This window comes from Syngnathoides biaculeatus, chromosome 21 (assembly GCF_019802595.1).
Source record: "Syngnathoides biaculeatus isolate LvHL_M chromosome 21, ASM1980259v1, whole genome shotgun sequence".
Lineage (NCBI taxonomy): Eukaryota > Metazoa > Chordata > Actinopteri > Syngnathiformes > Syngnathidae > Syngnathoides > Syngnathoides biaculeatus.
The window spans coordinates 5245658-5266738 of NC_084660.1; the positions used below are offsets into that span (position 1 = coordinate 5245658).

General features: G+C 52.1%; 4 protein-coding genes across 11 annotated transcripts; 3 read left to right on the top strand and 1 right to left on the bottom strand.

Moving 5' to 3' along the window:
- The first annotated feature begins 31 nt into the window (after positions 1-31).
- On the top strand, positions 32-8934 carry LOC133494824 (kinesin-like protein KIF1C). The gene is given in 28 exon segments (XM_061809002.1): positions 32-391; positions 1363-1478; positions 1550-1626; positions 1691-1769; positions 1838-1938; positions 2179-2244; positions 2318-2496; positions 2819-2930; positions 3001-3078; positions 3151-3216; positions 3291-3369; positions 3457-3535; positions 3604-3752; positions 4664-4863; positions 4999-5078; positions 5152-5227; positions 5626-5705; positions 5791-5885; positions 6124-6207; positions 6275-6455; positions 6536-6608; positions 6723-6821; positions 6901-7062; positions 7135-7375; positions 7378-7403; positions 7607-7720; positions 7806-7998; positions 8234-8934. Coding segments are annotated over 27 exon segments (3576 nt in total). The 5' UTR covers positions 32-391; positions 1363-1372.
- LOC133494829 (platelet glycoprotein Ib alpha chain-like) lies at positions 8830-13358 on the top strand. 3 transcript variants are annotated; one of them, XM_061809015.1, is made up of 7 exons: positions 8848-8967; positions 10886-11092; positions 11459-11554; positions 11635-11826; positions 11923-12018; positions 12087-12266; positions 12677-13358. In XM_061809015.1, exons 1-7 carry the CDS (start codon positions 8956-8958, stop codon positions 13223-13225), a joined length of 1332 nt encoding a protein of 443 aa, XP_061664999.1. In that variant the 5' UTR covers positions 8848-8955; the 3' UTR covers positions 13226-13358. The 3 variants fall into 3 exon arrangements, with proteins under 3 accessions (XP_061665000.1, XP_061664999.1, XP_061665001.1); XM_061809017.1 differs by having other exon boundaries at positions 12087-12326; positions 12677-12815; XM_061809016.1 differs by lacking the exon at positions 10886-11092 and having other exon boundaries at positions 8830-8967.
- LOC133494828 (sodium/hydrogen exchanger 9B2) lies at positions 10944-21064 on the bottom strand. Of its 6 annotated transcripts, XM_061809012.1 has the most exons (14): positions 20743-20898; positions 20600-20665; positions 20444-20531; positions 20202-20372; positions 19992-20134; positions 19805-19932; positions 19663-19744; positions 19308-19577; positions 19087-19236; positions 18896-19004; positions 18694-18830; positions 18461-18635; positions 14465-14649; positions 10944-11081 (listed from the first exon to the last, which is right to left on the bottom strand). In XM_061809012.1, the coding sequence occupies exons 3-14, from the start codon at positions 20529-20531 to the stop codon at positions 11034-11036; spliced, it is 1686 nt and encodes a 561-aa protein (XP_061664996.1). In that variant the 5' UTR covers positions 20600-20665; positions 20743-20898; the 3' UTR covers positions 10944-11033. The 6 variants fall into 6 exon arrangements, 5 of the variants coding, with proteins under 5 accessions (XP_061664996.1, XP_061664995.1, XP_061664997.1 ...); XM_061809011.1 differs by having other exon boundaries at positions 20600-20898; XM_061809013.1 differs by having other exon boundaries at positions 19308-19414; positions 19484-19577; positions 20444-20898.
- On the top strand, positions 15206-17244 carry LOC133494830 (uncharacterized). Its single transcript, XM_061809018.1, has 3 exons — positions 15206-15220; positions 15317-15660; positions 15876-17244. Exons 2-3 carry the CDS (start codon positions 15574-15576, stop codon positions 16869-16871), a joined length of 1083 nt encoding a protein of 360 aa, XP_061665002.1. The 5' UTR covers positions 15206-15220; positions 15317-15573; the 3' UTR covers positions 16872-17244.
- Positions 21065-21081: the final 17 nt, after the last annotated feature.

Sequence of the window (21081 nt, forward strand, 5' to 3'; positions counted from 1 at the left end):
TCGCAGGATATTCCTTCGAAAGGAGATGAACATCTTTTCAAAATAAGAGCGCCCCACAATCCGCTCGTGGCAGTAACCCGACTCCTCCTCGATCTGGGCGGGGCCACGCTCCGTGTCGTGGACGCGCACGCCAACTCAGGCACCCGCCGCGCGGCCACGCCACCGGCCAGGCTCCCTCCTTCCCCCCCCCTCCCCGTCTCCTTCCTGTTGTTCCAACTCCATTTTCCCCTCTCCAAAGTCCACCTTGACCGCCGTGTACCGCGGCGACGACGCGCAGGACAGCGGCGGAGCGCCGAGGGGTCGCCGTCGCTGGGTCACGAGTCCTCCGAGTCTTCCGATCGGCCGCGGTCCGCAACTTTTCCAGCAGACAGTGACGTCATCCCGTCACGTCGTAAGTTCTCAAACTTTTTATCCCCCCCCCCCTTCCCTCCTCACTCTCGAGTGTACGAAGCTGACGGGAGCGCCCCTCGCCAACTTTGTGACTGTAATGTCCCGGTACCGACAGGCCAGGGCCGGAAGCGCTCGCGGCGAGTTCCGGACATGGTGGTCGCGTGAGGTGATGGCGAAATTCGCGACACACCAAACACAGACACGCACATACTGCCGTCAGGTACAAAGTCAGGTCGTGACGTCACATACTGTGAGTCTGATCCATCAGCGTCTTAGCCTGCAAGGTACCCTAGTGATTTGCACTCCTGCCTTGCAGTCAAGAGGTTCAGCGTTTGAGTCCCATACTGTGGAGTTTGCATGCGGCTTCTTCTTACGTTGCCGCCCCCCCCCCCAAAAAAAAATGCATATAAAGTGAATTACAGAATAAATGATGAATTGACATTGGTTTTAGAGGGGCCCACGACGGTGGTGTGACAGATCGTCACATCAGCGGCTGGATTTTGACCCAGACGGTTGTTGACTCGGGCCGCATCGCTGCGGCGACCGCCGCGGGAAAACTAAAAGCAAAAGCGTGACGAATAACTCGTCCGGCAACACCGAAAGCGATTCTTCCCGACGGGGTGGTCGCTAACGCTGGACTTGTTGCTAAAGTTAGCTTGTGTGGCTAAAGGGGCGCTCGGCTGGCATCCCGGCAATGTGTGTGTGTGCGCGCGTGCGAATGCGTGTATTTTTAGCGGCGTGTTGTTTTGACTTTGCTGATCTCCGCCGCCGATCAATTACCGCGCGCAAATGCACATACGCGAGAATGTCGCCGGGTGACTGAAGGCGTCCTGGGGCCAGGGCGTGGGGAGCGCCACGTCGACGGGACGCAAGGAAACAGTCGGCGAGCGAGTCGGGGGGGGGGGCGAAGAGGAGCTTCCGGGAAAACGATTTCAACGACGACCTTTGACCTTTCCATTGGCCGCCCCGCAGGTGGGCCGGGATGGCGGGCGCGTCGGTCAAGGTGGCGGTGCGCGTGCGCCCGTTCAACGCCAGGGAGACGGGTCGCAACGCCAAATGCGTCATCCAGATGCGGGGCGACACCACCTGTAAGACGCACCACACACACACACACACACGTGCACATGCGCACGCGCACAACTTTGTGTGGTCTTCGCAGGCATCGTCAATCCCAAACAGCCCAAAGACGCGGCCAAGAACTTCACTTTCGACCACTCCTACTGGTCGCACACCACGGTAACGCCGCCAAAACACACCGGCGCGCGCGCACACACAATACCGACTGTGCGTATGCGCTCAGGTGGACGATCCCGCCTTTGCGAGCCAGCGCCAAGTCTACAAAGACATCGGCGAGGAGATGCTGCTGCACGCCTTCGAAGGTGAGCCGTCGATGGCGACGGCGATGTCGCGGCAAAAAAAAAGCGCTCACCATCTTCGTCTGGCGCAGGTTACAACGTGTGCATTTTTGCGTACGGCCAGACCGGGGCGGGGAAGAGCTACACCATGATGGGCAAGCAGGAAGCCGGCCAGGAGGGCATCATTCCGCAGGTAGGCCTCCAAAATGTGGCCTCCGGTATTGCGACGAATTTACCGATCCTCGCGCTACAAATTAGTCATTTTTGTTGGAACCGTTAAGGGACCGTCATTTTTATTTTTTAATCATCAAATTCATTTTTGGTAACTTTTTTTCTGCCAAATATAGGCATCAGTCTTAAAAAAAAAAAAAATCTGCATTTTGGTTTTTACTTCTACCAACCTTTTTGTTGATGTGTGGGCATACACCTTCAGCTGTGCGAGGACTTGTTCCAGAGGACCGGGGCCAACGCGGATCCCGACCTAAATTATTCCGTTGAGGTCATCGCCATCTTCCTGTACATCATTTTTTCCGTTCAAACCACGAGCTGGGCTGACAGCCGTCCCGCCGCAGGTGTCCTACATGGAGATCTACTGTGAGCGCGTCCGGGATCTCTTAAACCCCAAGTCCCAGGGAACCCTGCGGGTGAGGGAGCACCCCATCCTGGGGCCGTATGTGGAGGACTTGTCCAAACTGGCCGTGACCGGATTCCCTGACATCCGGGACCTGATGGATACAGGAAACAAAGCCCGGTGAGTTGTTTTTTTTTTTTTTTTTTTTTACAAAGAACGGTATACAGAGAGTTTAACGCTAGCACCGCCGCGCTAACAGGGCCGGTGAAAAAAAAAAACATACTGGTAAAAATCATTGAGACACGGCAGTAACACGCGAGCACAGCGCTAACAGGGCCGGACCGGTAAAAGTCACTTCCTCGGCACATATATTCCACCGGTCTCACGCTTACATTTTCTGCTCGAGTGCCCCCTTGCGGTCGTTAGAAGAAAAAAAAATGCACAAATGACGGTACATAAAGTATATTAGATGTTTTAACGACGGTTGTGATCCAACCGACAGGACGGTGGCGGCCACAAACATGAACGAGACGTCGTCGCGCTCGCACGCCGTCTTCACCATCGTCTTCAGCCAGCGGCGCCGAGACGTCATGACCCAGCTGGACACGGAAAAGGTAAAAAAATAAAAAATGAACGCAGCGGTCGCGACTTTGACGGACACGCTCGACTCGTGCGCGTCCTCAGGTCAGCAAGATCAGTCTCGTGGATCTGGCGGGAAGCGAACGCGCCGACTCCTCGGGGGCCAAGGGCACCCGCCTCAAGGTCAGCTAACATTTTTTTTGTTTTGTTTTTATACATTTGGGGAATTACTGTAACCCACTTGTGTGTGTGCAGGAAGGAGCCAACATCAACAAGTCTCTCACCACGCTGGGAAAAGTCATCTCCGCTCTGGCCGACATGGTACGATCCCCCTCCCGTTTTGGTTCTTGATCGTCGTTTTCACCATCGTCTTTTCGTGCCTGGCGGCGATGCAGCAGAGCAGCAAGAAGAGGAAGAGCGACTTCATTCCCTACAGAGACTCGGTGCTGACGTGGCTCCTCAAAGAGAACCTGGGTGAGCAGCAAAAAAAAAAAAAAAAAAAAAGTCATATTTCAATTTTTTTGCCGGAAGATGATTCATCCGTCACATCTTTGCTTTCAGGCGGAAACTCCCGCACGGCCATGATCGCCGCTCTCAGTCCCGCCGACATCAACTACGAAGAAACGCTCAGCACCCTGAGGTCCGCGCTCCTCGCGCTCCCTCGCTCCGGACTTAATCCGCTTTGACCTGACCGTGCCCCCGCTCCAGGTACGCCGACCGGGCCAAGCAGATCCGCTGCAACGCCATCATCAACGAAGACCCCAACGCCAAGCTGATCCGAGAGCTGAAAGGGGAAGTGGAGCGACTCCGGAGCCTTCTCTTCGCTCAGGGCCTGCACGAGCTCATCCACAACCAGGGTTAGCCGTCGTGCCGCATTCCGTCGTCCGTGCTCACCGCGTGCCACGATCACCGCATTCCAAGCCACTGCGCCGTTCCCACGTGTTCCGCCGCATTGTCTGCGTGTGCGTAATTTTGTCATATTTTTCCGCATCTGGGATGTCACACTACAGTGAAAACTCGGTTCTTGGACGTCTCTGTTCTCGAACAAATTGGTTTTCAAACGAAAATGTTGCAATTTTTTTTTTTTTTGCTTTCGTTTTCGAACGAAAATCAGCACTCAAACGCCTGCGACGAGACCCAGAAATAACAACGCGCGCGGCCTCTGTACGCGGCCGTGGGAAATATCGACTCGGTTCTCGAACAAATTGGTTCTCGAACCGCCTTCTGGGACGGATGGTGGTCGAGAACCGAGGCTGGACTGTACATTTCAAAACAAGATTTACTTGGACAGGAGATCATAAAATATATTTGAGGTCAACTTTTGCTAAATTGTGTCGAAAGATGTTATCAGTGACAAAGGAAAAAAGTTATTACTACAGTATTAGTGATGTATTAATGTTTGGAATTTATTATTACTTTTTAAAAAATGATTTTGAAAAATAAAAAAAAAAAGTAACCTAGTAACATTACAACGCTTTCCATCCATTCATTATCTACGCCGCTTATCCTCACAAGGGTCAGAGGAGCGCTGGAGCCGATCCCCAGCCGTCGCCGGGGCGAAACGCGACTTTGGCGGGCCCCTCATTTAATCTGTTCCGTTTAGCGAGACGCGTGGCGTACAAGTGTTTGCTTTTGGTGAGCCAGATGTGGCCCGCAGGCCACGAGTTGGAACGGTGTCGCACATGTACACGTGCGCGTTTGCAGACTGGTACTTGCAGATTACGTCGCCGTCGACGTTCCAAAAGTAACGTGACTCTCCTCCCTCCAGGCAACAACAACGGCTCCTCGTCAGGGAGCGGATCCTCGCCGTTGACAATCACAGCCAATGGGACGGCCGCGCCGAAAGACTCCGCCTCCTCAGGTGCGCTTGAACTCGACGAGTCCGCCGCTGTCAATCATCTTTCTGCCGGGGAGGAGGAGGTTGCCACGGAGACCATCAGTAAAGAGGAAGCGGAAGAAAGACTGCTGGTATGATCAGAATCCTCGAAGTATGTTAAGTACAGTATGTCAAAAACACAAAGAATTTGTCTCCGGTAATGGAGCCACTCTCGTACGACAATGGGCAGCCATTTTGACAAAAACTCCCATGTTTGCGTGTATCAGGAGACGGAGAAGATCATGGCCGAGCTCAACGAGACTTGGGAAGAGAAATTAAGGAAGACTGAATCCATTCGTTTAGAGAGGTGAGCCCAGCTCCTTCCAACGACTCCCCCCCCCCCCCCCCACATGTGTCATAAACGCGTGCGTGCGTCACAGGGAGTCGCTCTTGGCCGAGATGGGCGTGTCCATCAAAGAAGACGGAGGGACGCTCGGGGTCTTCTCTCCTAAAGGAGTGAGTGGCCACGCACCGTCGCACATAAAGCAACGATTCTCTTCCGCCGCCGTCCTCTGAGAAAGAAATTTGACAGGGTGGGATCATATTTGCAAAATTGCGACAAAAATAGCCCAATTGTCTTTGTGCGTGTTCCGGGCCTAAGTTGAAGTGATAAGCGGAACAATCAAAATGTCACATGACCAAAACCTGGAAAACAGGTTTGTGGGACTTCCTGTGTAAACTGTGCTAAGGTTTGATCACATGGTAGCCTGAAGCCAAACGTGCAAAAATGTCGCTTCCGGACAAAAGTTACATTTCGTGCTTTCTGTGAAGTATGAGACAATTTGTGAGCAAATTAAGATGGCGTCTTTATTTTGAAATGGCCGTGGCATGCGCGTGTGTGTGTGTGTCTTTAGACTCCTCACCTGGTCAACTTGAACGAAGACCCTCTCATGTCCGAGTGCCTCCTGTACTATATCAAGGAAGGATTCACCAGGTCGGGCCTTCATCTCCTCGAGCGCGTTTGTGTGCGTGCACCTGAAAGAAGAGGAAACATCTTAAAGCGTGCGTTTGTTTTTCAGGGTGGGACAGCAGGACGTCGACATCAAGCTGTCCGGTCACTTCATCAAGGAGATCCACTGCGTGTTTGTGAGTGAAACCAACGAGCAAGGAGAAGGTGAGGCCGAGCACGGAAGTGTGTGTGTCTAAAAGCTGCTAGAAGTGCGTCAGGTACTTTTTGCCGTGGAGTTGCTAAGTGGTTTGAAATTTCCAGTCAAATTCCAGAAGGTCCATTTTTAAAGGTTCACCGTCACGAAATGCATGATTTTAGTATGTTATTAATGAAAAAAAAAAAAACGCAACCCTAAGTGGTGCGACGTGACACGTGAGCCTGACGCGCGTCTCCGCGTTCGCAGTGGTGGTCACGCTGGAACCGCTGGTGGGGGCGGAGACTTACGTGAACGGGAAGCAGATCACAGAAGCGGTGGTCCTCAAGCAAGGTGAGCTTCCGGTGCGGCGGGAGGAGGGGGCGCGCGGGCGGCCTGTTTGACGTCTCCGCCCGCCCAGGGAACCGCATCGTGATGGGCAAGAACCACGTGTTCCGCTTCAACCACCCGGAGCAGGCGCGGCTGGAGCGGGAACGCAGCGTCACGGCCGAGCAGCAGGGGGAGCCGGAGGACTGGACCTACGCTCAGCGGGAGCTCCTGGAGAAACAAGGGGTCGACATCAAACTGGACATGGAGAAGAGGTGCGCCCCTGACCTTTTGACCCCCCCACTGCCGCAGATAATGATTGACACCTGATGGAGGGTTGATTGACGCATTGCAGGCTCCAAGACATGGAAACGCAATATCGCAAGGAGAAGGAGGAGGCCGACCTGCTTCTGGAGCAACAGCGGCTGGTGCGCACTAGCCAAAGCGTCGTCACCACCACCACCACCACCACCACCACAATTGACTTTTGACCCCTCTGTTTGTCTGTCTGTCTGCGTGCATCATTGCGTGCCTACACGCAGTACGCGGATAGCGACAGCGGAGACGATTCCGACAAACGCTCGTGCGAGGAAAGCTGGAGACTCATCTCCTCCCTCAGGGAGAAACTACCTGCGAACAAGGTGTCAGTCGGCGTCACCCGTCTTCCTTTCTGTCCGTCACCTCTTTGACCGACGGTTTGCGCGTGCGTGCGCGCGCTAGGTGCAGTCTATCGTCAAGCGTTGCGGTCTTCCGAGCAGCGGCAAGAGGAGGGAGCCTCAAAGAGTTTATCAGATTCCTCAAAGGAGGCGGATCAGCAAAGACCCCAAGCGTGTAACCATGGAGGACCTGCGGTTGCAGGCCGTCAAAGAAATCTGCTACGAGGTCTCGCACGCGACCCGCACCCGCATCTCTGGCGTGGTTGCCTATTAAGCCAATCACAAATCTCCTGCTCAGGTGGCGCTGGGGGACTTCCGCCACTCCCGCCAGGAGATCGAGGCGCTGGCCATCGTCAAGATGAAGGAACTGTGTCGGATGTACGCCAAGAAGGACACCAACGAGAAGGACAGCTGGAAGGCGGTGGCGCAGGACGTGTGCGACACGGTGGGCATCGGGGAAGAGAGGAGCCCCCCCTCGGAAGAGGGGGGAGGAAGCGGAGAGGCCGGAGAAGGGGGGAAGGCCTACGACCTGAAGGCTCACATGACAAGTTGACGGATATCTTGGAGGTGAGCGTGTCTCGCGTGGAATTCCCGGCCTGCAGAGCGCACCTGGTGATAAGCCTCGGTACACAGGAAGAGTTTAACGCTAACGCGCCGGTGCTAACGCTATCAAGCGCGGTGGCTGTGAAAAAAAGTCACGGCTTGTGGGCCGGGAATTACGGTACTTGAGCAGGTCATATTTGATGTCACATGAACCTTGGCACATGCAGGAAGTGAAGCTCCAGAACAACATGAAGGATGAGGAGATCAAAGCGCTCCGTGACCGAATGATTAAGATGGAGAGCGTCATACCCGTCAAGGTGGAGGGCACCGCGCCCGACCAGGTAACACGCCGGCGGCGAAGACATCCGTCCGCTCACGCGGACCTGCCCCCCCGACTCAACCGCCAGTCGTCTTCGCTTCCGGCAGAACGAGCAGGTGGGCGCTGAAGATGAGGGCGGGGCTCCCCAAAAGGAGGACAGAGTGCAGCGTCTCATGGAGGAGGACCCGGCGTTCAGGAGAGGGCGCCTCCGCTGGCTGAAGCAGGAACAGCAGCGGCTCGTCAACCTGCAGCAGCAGAACGTCGGCAAGAAGCTGCGAGGCCTCAACCAAGGCGAGCAAGGTGAGGAGGACTTCCCGTGCCTCATCCGGGTCCTGCTCAGAGATGGCGTGGAGAGAAAAATAGCATTCCAATATTTTCGTTTATAAAACTTACAGTATTTATAATTAAAACAAATGTAACAGTTTGGGCCCTAATTGTCAATTGTTAAACTGATATAAATCAATTTCCCTGGCACCAATTGCTTTCAAATATTGCACTTTTTGTTTTTGATCTGACAATGACCCCCCCCCCCCAGGTCAACAAGTGCACCTCCCTGGGACGGGTCGCTTCATCCCTCCCCAGGACTGCAAGCTCAAGTTCCCCTTCAAGAGCAACCCGGCACACCGCTTCTCCTGGGGACCAGCCAGCGCCGCACTGCAGGCCCTCAATCTAGGGGAGGGTGGGGTCCTGGGGGAGGGGAAGGGAGGACTTGAGATGGGGGGTAAAGAAGGAACCCCGCCCCCACTCCCTTTTCAGCCCTCAGCCCCACACATTCGGAGTTCAAGTCCGCAACGCACCTGGCAACAGCGCAACCACGGCAACAAGCAGCACCAGCAGCAGCAGCCTCGCTACCGCCGAAACTCGTTTGACGGCTCCGCCGCCGGCAACGGTAACTACGAGCAGCACCAAAGGGGCGGAGCTCACCAAGGAAGACCAAGACAGAGGAGGGGGCCTTCCCCCACGCCCGGCGGACAGCGGGGGGGGGGGGACGCGGGCATCCATTACAACCAACATCTTCCTCCCCAACGTCTTCCTCATCATCAGCATTTTCATCACCCATACTACAACACCCACAATGCACCATTCCCAAACTACCACGCCGCCCTGACCCCTCCTCCTCCTCCAATCCTCCTGGGTCCACCCCCAAACGGGTGGGGCTTCACCACACCGCCGCGTATGAGACGACAGTTCAGCGAGCCGGACCTCAACAACCAGCAAGCGCCCTCTGACATCTGAACCTGGGCTCGCTACTCCTACATGCTGTATACGGTAAGCCCCCCCCCCCACCGCAAGGACCAGCGGCCCAGTCGCAAGACTTAAAAACTGCAATCCCTTGAGACTCCCCCCCACCCCCCCTTAATTTTTAGATTAGTAGTTTCAAACAAACTAGATCCCCAAAAACCCAAATAGCATTTGAAACCAATTAGGGATGAGCAAATACCGATACCGGCGTGATTTCATGCTATCGTGAAGGCTGCCGATACCGGGCCACGGATACGACAGTTTGACACATCGGCAAATCCTCCTGTGGGCCAGAAAGAAAAGAGGTTCAACTTAGCTCCTCCCCGATGTGTCACTTCAACATAATGTACTACTTTGTTATTATCCAGAACTTTGTTGCCATCTTTGGGTCACGGAAAGCATACAAAATATGCTGGAAAGCTGCGAATAGGTGAATTTTTGAAGGGAGAACCGCGTATATCCTGGGGGGGGGGGGGGGGTTAACTGGTGTGTGTGTGTGTTTGTGTCATGTTTATACTGTTGCCATGGAAACGGGTCATGCGCACAGGGAGTTTTATTGACTTGATGGTGGTCATGTGATCACGTAAGCTCCTGCGGTTTCCTGCTGTTAGGTTGTTGTTTTTTTTTTGTTTGTTCTGTTTTCTTTTCTTTGAATTTTATCCAGGAGAAGGAAGGCGCTCAAACGTATCGGCGACAAAATTGTGTGCAATTATGGATATGTACAGAATGGCTTCCCGAGTTACCGCGTTAAGTCAGCCGCCTGCTAACTAGTCAAACCAAAGACGATGACACGGTTTTGGTGGACGTGTGAGATGGATTTGTGGGGGGGAACAAAGCAAGTCGGGACAATTGCTGGATTGCGAACGTGAAGGTTGCGGAGTTTCATACGTGAAATCAGAATTTGGGAGTTTTGGGGAGCTGAACGTGTCATAGGTGAAGTTGTAGATTTTCTTTTTTTTTTTTTTGAGGCCTTGCACCGCCGTCATGTTACCCAATGCCGGGATCTGCAAGTCCCCACTGAGCATGATGGGAAATGACGACCACGCCTTTAGCGCACCGATGTCAAACTTGAGGCCCGGCGCCGGACCCGGCCCGCCATTTTATGTAGCCCGCGAAAGCAAATCATCTGCATCAACTCCTGTGATTCCTGCTAAAAATCTGTAGTGAAATTTTAAATAGCCATATGTAATCTATCTTTTTTAAATATTAAAAACATTTTGGTTTTTTTTTCCCCCCCTTCCCAATCCCCCCTTTTTGTTTCTACACTAACTGAACAACCTGGTGAGGATCCTCGAGTTCTGATTTCAGTGTAGGTTGTTCATCTACAGTATTTGTTATGGCTATGCAATAATATGAGGTGAATAAAATATTTGTATGGTTTCGCAGTCATCACGGCCCTCTGGGCGAAATCGTAACGACAACGTGGCCTTCGCCAAAAATGAGTCCCCGCTTTAGTGTAACCCCGTGTGTGTGTGTGTGCATCCTAACTCATATTATTATTCATTCGATGATTATTATCAGAAGTCGGGGGATTCTCTTGGTTGGTGCTTATCAATGTGTGTGCGCGCGTGCGGTTACTTAAGACTCACCAAGTGAAATCTTCACTTCTACAAAACCTGCCGTTTTTGTCATTGTCTCTGAACTTTTATTTTGAATTTTGTTTTGAACCCCCCCTCCCCTCCCCACACACACACACACACACACCTCAAAAGACTGGACCCCAATAAACACTACAGCTTCACTGTTTTCAATGCATGTCTTTTTTGGGGGGTCTTGGATCACACGATTGAAAATGTATGTTGTTTTTGTACGCGCGTTGCGTGCCATGACGACATTATTTCGGTTCTGTGTCAGGTCCGAAGCGGGCCCGTGCAATTTCTACAGCAGTGTGTCGTGTTATCAGCCAACACACTTCCTGTCAATCTAACCACACGCATATATACAGACGCACACAAATCTGCACCCACACATCGGCATCACCTTCACCATGAAGCTCTTCTTCACGGTCTTCGTCCTCCTCGGCGTGGGCGTCGCCGTGGTGACCGACGAGGTCGTCTGCCAGACCGACCGGGACAGGGACCACCGAGTGCGGTTCAGCTGCGAGATGGCTGGTTTCCGCACGCTTCCCGAGGGTATTCTACCTGCGACAGAGGTGACGGCGTCAACGGGATCGGTCACGTTGCTTTGTTTTCATTTGCAATTGCTCAAAAATCCAATAAAATTTTGCAATTTGTTTTCAATGGCCCCTTGGTTGTTGATTTCAAAATAAGGCAATTCTTATTGACAGGAAGAAAGAAAGAATATACAGTAATGGGAAAGACATAAATAGGTTCATATAAATCATGTGAGTTGCAATTTTCACGCGTTGCCCTTCACACTTTAAAGATACATTGAAGATGCAATTTTTTAAAATTATGGTTATTGTCTGTTTCCGTCTAGAAATTGCCAAAATGCTCTTTCTCCTCTCCATCACAATCCCTTACTTCCCGTCTGAGAGTTTAATCTCTTTCTTTGTCAGGTCCTCTTGTTTCCCAAGAACCAGTTCTCCAGCCTGTACTGGGAGTCCTTCCAGATCTTCACCAAGCTCCACAAGCTGGACCTGAATTCCAACCAGGTGACGGGCAATCCCGCGTGGCGATCACACGGCCTTGCCTGGCTACCACACGATCTACCTGTCCTACGCTGTCCTTTCAGGTGAGTCAGGTGACGCCAAGCGCCGGGCCGCTTCTCCCTCACCTCAAGGTCCTCGGACTTAGACGCAACCGGATCACGTCTTTGGCGGACGGGGCCTTCTCCGCCTGCCCTGCCCTGACAAATCTCTACCTGAACAATAACCTCATCGAGCTTCTGAGCGACCACACGTTCGCCGGACTCAGCAAGTTGGAGGTTAGCTCGTGTTATGGGCGCAATGGGTTACGAACTTTGTGACCGCCTTCTGCCAAAACCTTTCCCTTGATGTTACTTACACATTCTTCCTTTCAGATCCTAGACCTGTCGAACAATCGCATCAGGGTTCTTCCGCCACTCTTGCTCCGTCCCCTGCATGCGATAGAAACGCTCTACCTGGAAAGAAACCAGGTGGGGAAGTAGCAACAAGACTGTACTAGACATCCGAGAGATCTTTAATTGCCGTGTTCGCTCCTCAGATCAGCGAGCTCCCAGAAGATTGGTTCAGCCCGAAGGAAGACGTCCCCTACTTGTACCTTTTTGCCAACCCGTGGGCGTGTTTCTGTAACCTGATGTACCTCCACACATACTTACAAGCCTACTTCTTCAACTTCTACATGTACGACGGCCAGACTTTCAACGCTAGCAAGACCAGTTTGGTGAGCGAGTGCACAGGCCAGACAAACTGATCATGGAAACAACCCGCAAATTGAATATTTGTGAGTGAATCAGGACAAGCTTACTTCAAATGATTCCAATTATTCAGGACATATGCAGAACTAATGATCACACCGCAGTCCACAAATTCCACCATTTTCACACTAAAACTCCCAACGTCGGTGACATATTAACCGTCTCCTTCCACATTTTTTGGACCAATTCAATCCAGTCCAACAATCCAATCATTCAGGAATGATTCTATTCAGTGTCTCTTCTTTAGTATTTACGTTCAGTTTTTTACAGAAATGATGTTGTCTCGTTCAACCTGGAATTCTACCTTGTCCCATATGTCAACATGTCGTGTTGTGGTCTACTCCACTGAAAGTCACAACCCACTCTGGCCTCGCAGGTGTGCCACTCGCCTCAGCGGCTCAAAGATCGCGCCATCTTTCACTTGAACCAGGGCGACTTGTGTCCACCTACTCAACCGCCGCAGACCGCCGCCACCCTCCTGCGGCTCAACTCCACTAGCAGTGTGACTGATGTGCAAGAAGAAAGTGCTGACATCGGGCAATGGATCACTTCAGGCACACTTGACCAGTATGGCACCACCACAACTGCATCACATCCTACAACTTCAACTCCAATTCCTGCTACTATCTCAGTTGGAACGCCCGCCGGCGCCGAGGTCGCCGAGGTCCGGGACGAGCGTTATGACGCATCCCTCCCCCACATGTCCTGTGCCAACGTACTCTGTCTGTGGTTGTTGGCCACTAACGTGTGTGTGTGTTTGCTGATGGTCGCGAGTACCCTCCTGACTCTGGTGAGACTGAGGGTCTGGTACAGGAGGGCATCATACATGGAAACACAAAGGCTTGAAAAACGTGACAGCAGAAAAATAATAGTTGGGGGTGTCCCCCAGGGAAAGCAAAGTCGTTTTTTTTTCATTGGAACATAAATGAAGCAATCTGAAAGATCTGAAGAGTGTAATCCGGCATAATACAACATTTGCTTCATGCAGAAAATTGGGTTTTGCGCCGCTCAGGTTCATGTTGCTGTACAAATTTGAGATTAAAATTCAATTTGCTTCATTTCTTTGCTTTTTTTGCTTTTGTTTTGGCCTCTAACTTGAGGCAAGCCCATCTCCACCACCACCACCGCCTGATCCCAGCTTCCAGTTAATTGTGCCACATCAATACCATCCTCGTCTTTAAGCACTCTCATTCTGGAAAAGAATTCACCCAAATCATAGACTGGTTCATTTCATTTTTCACTACTATCAACTTCAAAGGCTAATCTCAGACGCATCATCCGGAAAAAAAAAAAAAAAATCAACTGCAGTATTTTTCTGCGTCTTATGGCCGTTTCTGAATTTGAAGTTAGTTCATTCTATGTCGTGACGTAACACAATTTCGTGTTCCGACCTCCGCCTGGGAACCACAACAGAAGATGTGATTGGTGGGGCAGTGGGAGGAGCTGAGATAAGAAGGCGAAGGAAGCAACTCCGCCCCCTCTCCCTTTCTGGGCCCCGCCGCCGCAAATTCTTAGCCCAAGTCCGCGACGTCCCTGGCAACAGCGCAACCACGCCGACAAGCAGCAGCCTCGCTATGGCTGAAACTCACGTGACGGCTCCGCCCTCGGCAACAGTAACTATGCGCAGAGGGGCTCAACAAGGAAGACCAACATACTGTAGAGGAGGTGGCCAGCGTCCGGACCGGACGGACACGGGGAGGAGATGATGCGGGCTTCTATAACAACCAACACGTACCATAACAACCACAATGCACCACTGTCATAGTGCCGAGCCGCCCTACAGCCCTCCTGCTCAAATCCTCCTTGGCCGACCCCTGACCAGGAGGAGCTTCACCCCGCTGCCACGTATTAGATGACAATTTCGCGAGCCGGACCTCAACAACCAGCAACCGCCCTCTGACCTCTCTGTATCCGGTAAAACCCCTCACACAAGGACCAGCAGTCCAGTCGAGAGACTTAAATACTTAAAGTGCTACATTACTTCAGTTCAGTCCCAGCTCTGAAGCGTCCATGTGCAATTTCTACAGCGGGATGACATATTATCAGCCAACACACTTCCTGTGTGAAAAGCTGTCAATCAAAACGCAAACATATATATATATATACAGACGCGTCCAAATGTCCGTCAGAACATGCAGTTTCATTGGCATAAGTCAGCCATCACCTTCAGCATGAGACTCTTCTTTGTTGTCCTCTTCGGCGCCGGCGTCACCACGGATCCCGCCGTGCACGATTGCCCTCGGGATCGGGACACGAACCACCGAGTGCGACTCAACTGCACGGCGGCCGGTCTCAGCGACGTTCCCGCGGGTCTTGACCTCACGACAGAGGTGACGATGCAAACGGCATCTGAAAGAATCACGCAAGTGTTATATTTAACGTGGATAGCGTTACTTTGTTTTTCAGGGTCATTTTCGTCATAATGAGTTCATGGAAGAAAAAAAAAAACATTTACAGTATATGATGCTGATGCACAAGTTGTAAACTGGGTGACATGGCGGAGAAGCGCAGACTCGCTGCTTCCTGTCTGAAAGTTTCTCTTTCTTTGTCAGGTCCTCTTGTTTCACAGCAACGAGTTCTCCAAACTGTCCTGGGAGTCCTTCCAGATCTTCACAAAGCTCCACGAGTTGGGCATGGAGTCAAACCAGGTGACCGGCAATCCCGCGTGGCGATCACACGGCCTTGCCTGGCTACCACACGATCTACCTGTCCTACGCTGTCCTTTCAGGTGAGTCAGGTGACGCCAAGCGCCGGGCCGCTTCTCCCTCACCTCAAGGTCCTCGGACTTGGACGCAACCGGATCACGTCTTTGGCGGACGGGGCCTTCTCCGCCTGCCCTGCCCTGACAAATCTCTACCTGAACAATAACCTCATCGAGCTTTTGAGCGACCACACGTTCGCCGGACTCAGCAAGTTGGAGGTTAGCTCGTGTTATGGGCGCAATGGGTTACGAACTTTGTGACCGCCTTCTGCCAAAACCTTTCCCTTGATGTTACTTACACATTCTTCCTTTCAGATCCTAGACCTGTCGAACAATCGCATCAGGGTTCTTCCGCCACTCTTGCTCCGTCCCCTGCATGCGATAGAAACGCTCTACCTGGAAAGAAACCAGGTGGGGAAGTAGCAACAAGACTGCACTAGACATGCGAGAGATCTTTCATTGCTGTGTTCGCTCCCCAGATCAGAGAGCTCCCAGACGATTGGTTCAGCCCGAAGGAAGACGTCCCCTACCTGTACCTTTCTGCCAATCCGTGGGCGTGTTTCTGTCACCTGATGTACCTCCACACATACTTACAAGCCAACTTCTTCACTTTCTACGTGCACGACGGCGAGACTCTTTCCTCAGAGCCCAAAAGTTTGGTAAGACAGCGCATGGGTTAAAACGTACTTGATCGATTAATCCGCTGACCAATTCAATTGGCCAATGTTATCCAATTAATTCTGAATTTAGGTTCCCTTTTGACAAAAATGGTGTTCTCTCAGAACTCACCATTGTTCCAGATGTAATAATGTCATGGAATCTAACATGTTCTGTTATGCTCCACTGAAAGTCACGGCCCACTCTCGCCTCACAGGTGTGCGACTCGCCTCAGCAGTTCAAAGGTCTAGCCATCATGGATTTGAACCAGGGTGACTTGTGCCCATTTGTGGGATCGACACGCATGTCCCCGACCTTACTGCCACTCATACAAACTAGTAGGATGACTGAGGCTCCAGAGGAAATTGAAGTCGGTAGAGGCGACGGGGCCGTCGTCCTGCATCGCACACAGACCGTTTCCGGGGCATTTGACAGCTTTGGCATGACCACAACGCCGTCACATCCTAGAACTTCGACAACACCACTTCCTGTGACTGTATCTCATCCTACATCTTCAACTGCGCCACTTTCTCCAATTCCACTTCCTGCCACTCTCCCACTTGCGACGTCCGCCACTTCTGAGGTCCCGTGGACGGCGTCCGCCAGCTCTGAGGTCCCGTGGACGGCGTCCGCCAGCTCTGAGGTCCCGTGGACGACGTCCGCCAGCTCTGAGGTCCCGTGGACGTGGGGCACGGACAAGGGTGACGGCGCACTCCTCCGGCACGCGCCTGGAGCCGGCGTGTTTTGTGAGTGGTTGTTGGCTGGCAACGTGTGTTTGTGTGTACTGGCGACAGCCAGTACCCTTGTGACTCTCTTGAGATTGGCAGTCTGGTACAGGGGTGCATACAAGCTGCTGAGCGTCACATTGGCAAGGAGGGCTGGCGCCCGGGAGGTGAGGCTTTGCGGCAACAGGGAAGTAGTTTATCGTTCAGTCCTCTTTGTGAGTTCCCGAGGGGCGGAGGGGGTCAAAGGTGGCCCCGTGTACAAGACGACCCTGCACCGCGAGCCCGGGACACAGATTGCGCTGCAGCAGTGGAGCGATGTGATGGACGAAGGTGAGGGCGGCGCAGCATGGAGGCAACGCTTCAGCGTGCTTCTGCGCCAGGAGAGGGAGGGACCAGGTGGTGGGAGGGAGGAGCGAGAATGGGTGGTGGGCGCGTGGCTGGCACAACACCTACCCACCGTGACACCCGACAGCTTGCCGGCCCCGTGATGTCATCTCTACTTTGTTGAAGTAAAATAAAAAAAAACACAGAACAATTACTTTACGTAACTCAAGTGGTATTGACATTGACCTCCAAAGCCGTATGCCCTACTCTTTATTAAATGTAACTATTATTTGTGGTTGAAAAAAAACAACAACTTTAAGGGTTCAAATCCTAAAAATTTGTGACTACTTTATCATTTTGATTCAAGATGAAGTTGATTGTCAAACAAAAACAAATTATACGTATAAAACATTGGCGTATGATGATTCTTTCACAGTTTTGAGGAGGGCACAAGGTTTAGAGCCAACTTCAAAACAGCCCAGATTAATTTCGACATTGTACAGGCATTTTAGCTGTGGAAATAAAACCATTATTTCATCCCGTTTACATTATTCATTTGTCAAGATGAATTTAATGATTGTTTCAACTACTTAAAAACGTTCCAATTCTCTTTTTATTTCCTTTTTAATTCTTTCGCCGTGTAAAACGATGGCACCTTGTGGTCGCTGGACTTGATTGCGAACAGGTGTCTCGTTTCTTTTGACTTTTGAGCTTTAAATGTCTTGTTTTTTTCCCAACGAGACAACTCGGTAAATTTGAGCTTTAGAGGCATTTTTTTTTTTTACTAGTGTGTTCAGTTAGGTGTGCAATAAAAATGAAAATCGTCTCGTATTTTTACCTTGTGTCCAGAAGATGGGGCTAACATGGCGTTTTCTTAGCTAACTTCCGGTTTGGACAATTGCGTCATTTAAATCGATTAATAAAACGGAATTACCACCTGTGCGCCAAAATGCTGCAGGAATTAAAACGTTGTAAACTTTAGGGGAAGAAAAATGTTTTATTGGTAAAATGTGTTTTTTTTTAGTTGTTACGTCGATTTTTTTTTTTTTTTACATCAGGTTATAACATTACATACACGTATGTATACATTGAGAGATACATTTAAGGATTTAAAAGTGTTCCAAAATATTCAAGGATAAAACAGACGTTTTTTGTTTGTTTGTTTTTACAGCAGATAGTCAAATTAACTTGTTTCCAGGGCAAGAGGCCACAGAGATTCCATTGCATTATCACTGGTGGATGCAGCATTTCATCAGCCAGCAACAAAATTACACTTGCTGATGATTATGTTCATTCGCCTGCTTGCTAATGATTTGGCAGAATTACGGTATCTAAACACTGACTTTGTTGTTTAATTTTATTCTTGAGGGGTGGATAAGATATCCAGACACAAATACGTAGATACACTAAAAAGGTCATTTGGAATTGTTTGGGTTCAAGGAAGGTCTTCACAGACTGCTCTCAAAAATCACACGGTCTTGACCTTGGCCAGCCGGGGTTGGCATGTCACCCACTGCTTCAGACGCTACCGTGGTGGGGGACAGGGGGGTGGGGAGTGGGGCAGTCCACAAAAAGTACAAAATGTGACATGGCTTTTCAGAAAATAAACTGGAGACTGCAATTCATGGCTAAAAAGCTGAAGGTCAACTCAAATGCATGCTTGAAATTGGGATGAAAATTGGGAAGGAGGAAGTCAATATTACATTTAAAAAACAAAAAAGGTCGCAATTTGGAAATTCCAATCTGCGCTGACCTTTGACTTGGCGGCTCAGGAGGCGCGGCCCCGCCAGGCCGATGCCAAGCGCTCCGATGGGGGCGGTGATCAAGATGGCTAACACGGCTAACGTTAGCACATCCAAGCCGAACTTTGCCAAGGTGTCATCACCCAGGTCCCTCGCCGTGTCCAAGGCTTTGGAGCCGATGGCCGCCTGTCACGCACGTGCATTTCATTTCGCATTCGAGCTCCGGCGACCTCAGGCCACCTACCTGCACCGTCGCTTTGGGCAGCCAGGCGACGGCGATGAAGAGTTTCTCTTTGAGCGCGAAGCCCGCGCCGTGCACCAGCGCAAAGGTGGCGACCAGCCGCACCACCAGACCGACGGCGATCACGGCCGCGCCCAGACCTGCACGTTGTCGCAGTTGAGTCGGCGTGACGGACGGCCCGCCGCCGCTGCCGTGCGCTCCTCACCCACGGTGCTCAGGCTCAGCTTCGTTACGATGATCTCTGCTCCAATCAGGCCGAAGAGGAGGGGTTGGAACACATCCCAACACCTCCCCAAGACGGCCGCCACCCCCACCTGCAAGGAGACGCCATGTCAACTGAGGTATGGTGTCTCTCAAAGGCTTAAAAAAATAATAAAATGATTCAACCATAACTACCTTGTTAGTGCCCCAGCCCAGGGCGGCCAGGAAGGCCAGAACCAAGGTGCACAGCCCGCCGGCCCCGGAGGCGCCCATCACTTGGGTGAAGAAGACGGCGAAGACCGAGAACGCAATCAGGAAGAAGCTCCTGGTCACCACCAAGTCTTCCTGCACCAGAACCACCTTCAGCTCGATAGTGAGGATTTTGATCCGATGCTCAAATGGCTTCCCATACGCACCTGGTCCGCACTGGGGAACAAACACAAGAAGACGCCCACTAGGACGCCGCCCACCACCCCGCCCACCACCTCCAAGAGACCCTTCAGGACGCTCATCCACGTGGAACCTGACCACGCAAAAACAAGGTGAATGGCGAGGAGAACCCAATCGGGCCCGAAGCGAACAGAAGCTGAACCTGTGGAGAAGGCCACGCCCAGACAGGTGGAGAAGCCCGTGATGGCCAAAATGTCGTCAAAGCTGCCGGCGGCCATCAGGAGTGTCGGGATACCCTGCGGAACCGCGACCGCAGTCAAAGCCCCGCAGGACTTCAGCGCGACCCCAGAATTAAAAAGCAGGGGAAAAGCAGCAGTTTACCTTCTCGCTGCCGTAACCTTCCTTCTGCAGGAGCAACATGGACGGAACCACGACGGCCGGAGACACCGCCGCCAGGACAAACCTGCAGGCACACGCGGGTCACGTCTCCGCCCCGCCACCCCGCAACCGTTCCGACACATACCCCAACAGGAAACCCCATGCCCACGGCAGAGCCAACAGGAAGTGAGAAAGCACAGCAACGACGCACGCCTCCGTCACGCACGGGCCGACCGCCACGCGCAGGCATACGGCCTTCAGGCGACGTAGCGCCTGGGAAAAAGACCACCGTCACCGTGTGTGCATTGTCGGGGGGTGTGTGCCTGTGGTACCGAAGGGTCCAGGCCCAGACCGGCTCGGGCCAGGATGACGGACAGCGCCATGCTCCTCAAAGCCGCGGACCAGGCGGCGTCCACATAGACGGCGTCCGTGACGTACGGAACATTCCTCAGAATCAGGCCGGCCAGGAGCATACCTACGCACGCACACGCAAGCATAAAACATCAGGTGTGTGTGTTGTGTGTACGATCGTTGGATCCTACCAAGCAGCGGCGGGATTGGGGGCAGGCCGGGAAACTGGACCATCCCGACTAGTCGCCCCCCCAGCACAGCGCCGATGAAGATGATGACCACGCCGAAGACTTTCCCTCCTGGCAAACACTCGCTTCCTGTTACTGACCACACCGTGCCGAAGAGCAGAGCCAACACACATGCTGTGCACACACACGCTCAGATCAGTGAGGTGCCCCGACTTGTATTGATTGCTGGGTTGATTCCTCGCCACCTTGGGTGATTAGCAGGTTAATGAACCCACACGGTCGAGGACATGCGTTCTTCAGGCGGATGAAGGACGAGGCACAACACGAACACATCTACGCAAAAACACTTAATCAATACACGCGTGTGTGTGTGTGTGTGTGTGTGCACGCAAGGACATCACCGTGTCATCCAGCTTGTCCGTCGTCGTCGCCGCCGCGGCGATCTCCCCGGACCGTCTTGACCTTTACTACCGCAGCACACTGTAACTAGTGACTTGAAGACACACACTCACGCGCCCGATAAAGCGTTGCACTTTGACCCCACCTGTGTGTTCGTGCGTGTGTTTTGTAAATTCCTTCCTTGTTGTCCCTCCATCCATCTCTCGCCTTTTTCTGTCCATAAACTCATTGAAACCCACGCGCAAATACAAACACGGGACACACACCCACAAAAATACACACACCCAAATAAAACATACACGAAAAAAAATTACAAATATAGGCACGCGCACAGATTCAAAAGAGAAGGAGAACGAGAGCAGGTGTGTGCAGCTTTATTGTTAAACACACAAAAAAAATCCACTTCCTTTCTAACAAGGCTCTCTATAATGCAAAAGAAGGAAGTGACATCACAGGAGGATTCCCGCCCCGACCCCACCCCACC

Excerpts from the sequence above, each read along its gene's own strand:
- LOC133494829 (XM_061809015.1), top strand. Across the intron at positions 11,827-11,922 it reads CCGGACTCAGCAAGTTGGAG|ATCCTAGACCTGTCGAACAA; the intron begins GTTAGCTCGTGT and ends TCTTCCTTTCAG. Across the intron at positions 12,019-12,086 it reads TCTACCTGGAAAGAAACCAG|ATCAGCGAGCTCCCAGAAGA; the intron begins GTGGGGAAGTAG and ends TTCGCTCCTCAG.
- LOC133494830 (XM_061809018.1), top strand. The coding sequence starts at position 15,574 with ATGTACCTCCACACATACTTACAAGCCAACTTCTTCACTTTCTACGTG. Across the intron at positions 15,661-15,875 it reads CCTCAGAGCCCAAAAGTTTG|GTGTGCGACTCGCCTCAGCA; the intron begins GTAAGACAGCGC and ends CTCGCCTCACAG.
- LOC133494828 (XM_061809012.1), bottom strand. The coding sequence starts at position 20,531 with ATGTGTTCGTGTTGTGCCTCGTCCTTCATCCGCCTGAAGAACGCATGT. Across the intron at positions 20,373-20,443 it reads TAACCTGCTAATCACCCAAG|CATGTGTGTTGGCTCTGCTC; the intron begins GTGGCGAGGAAT and ends GTGTGTGCACAG. Across the intron at positions 18,636-18,693 it reads TGCCCAAAGCGACGGTGCAG|GCGGCCATCGGCTCCAAAGC; the intron begins GTAGGTGGCCTG and ends CGTGCGTGACAG.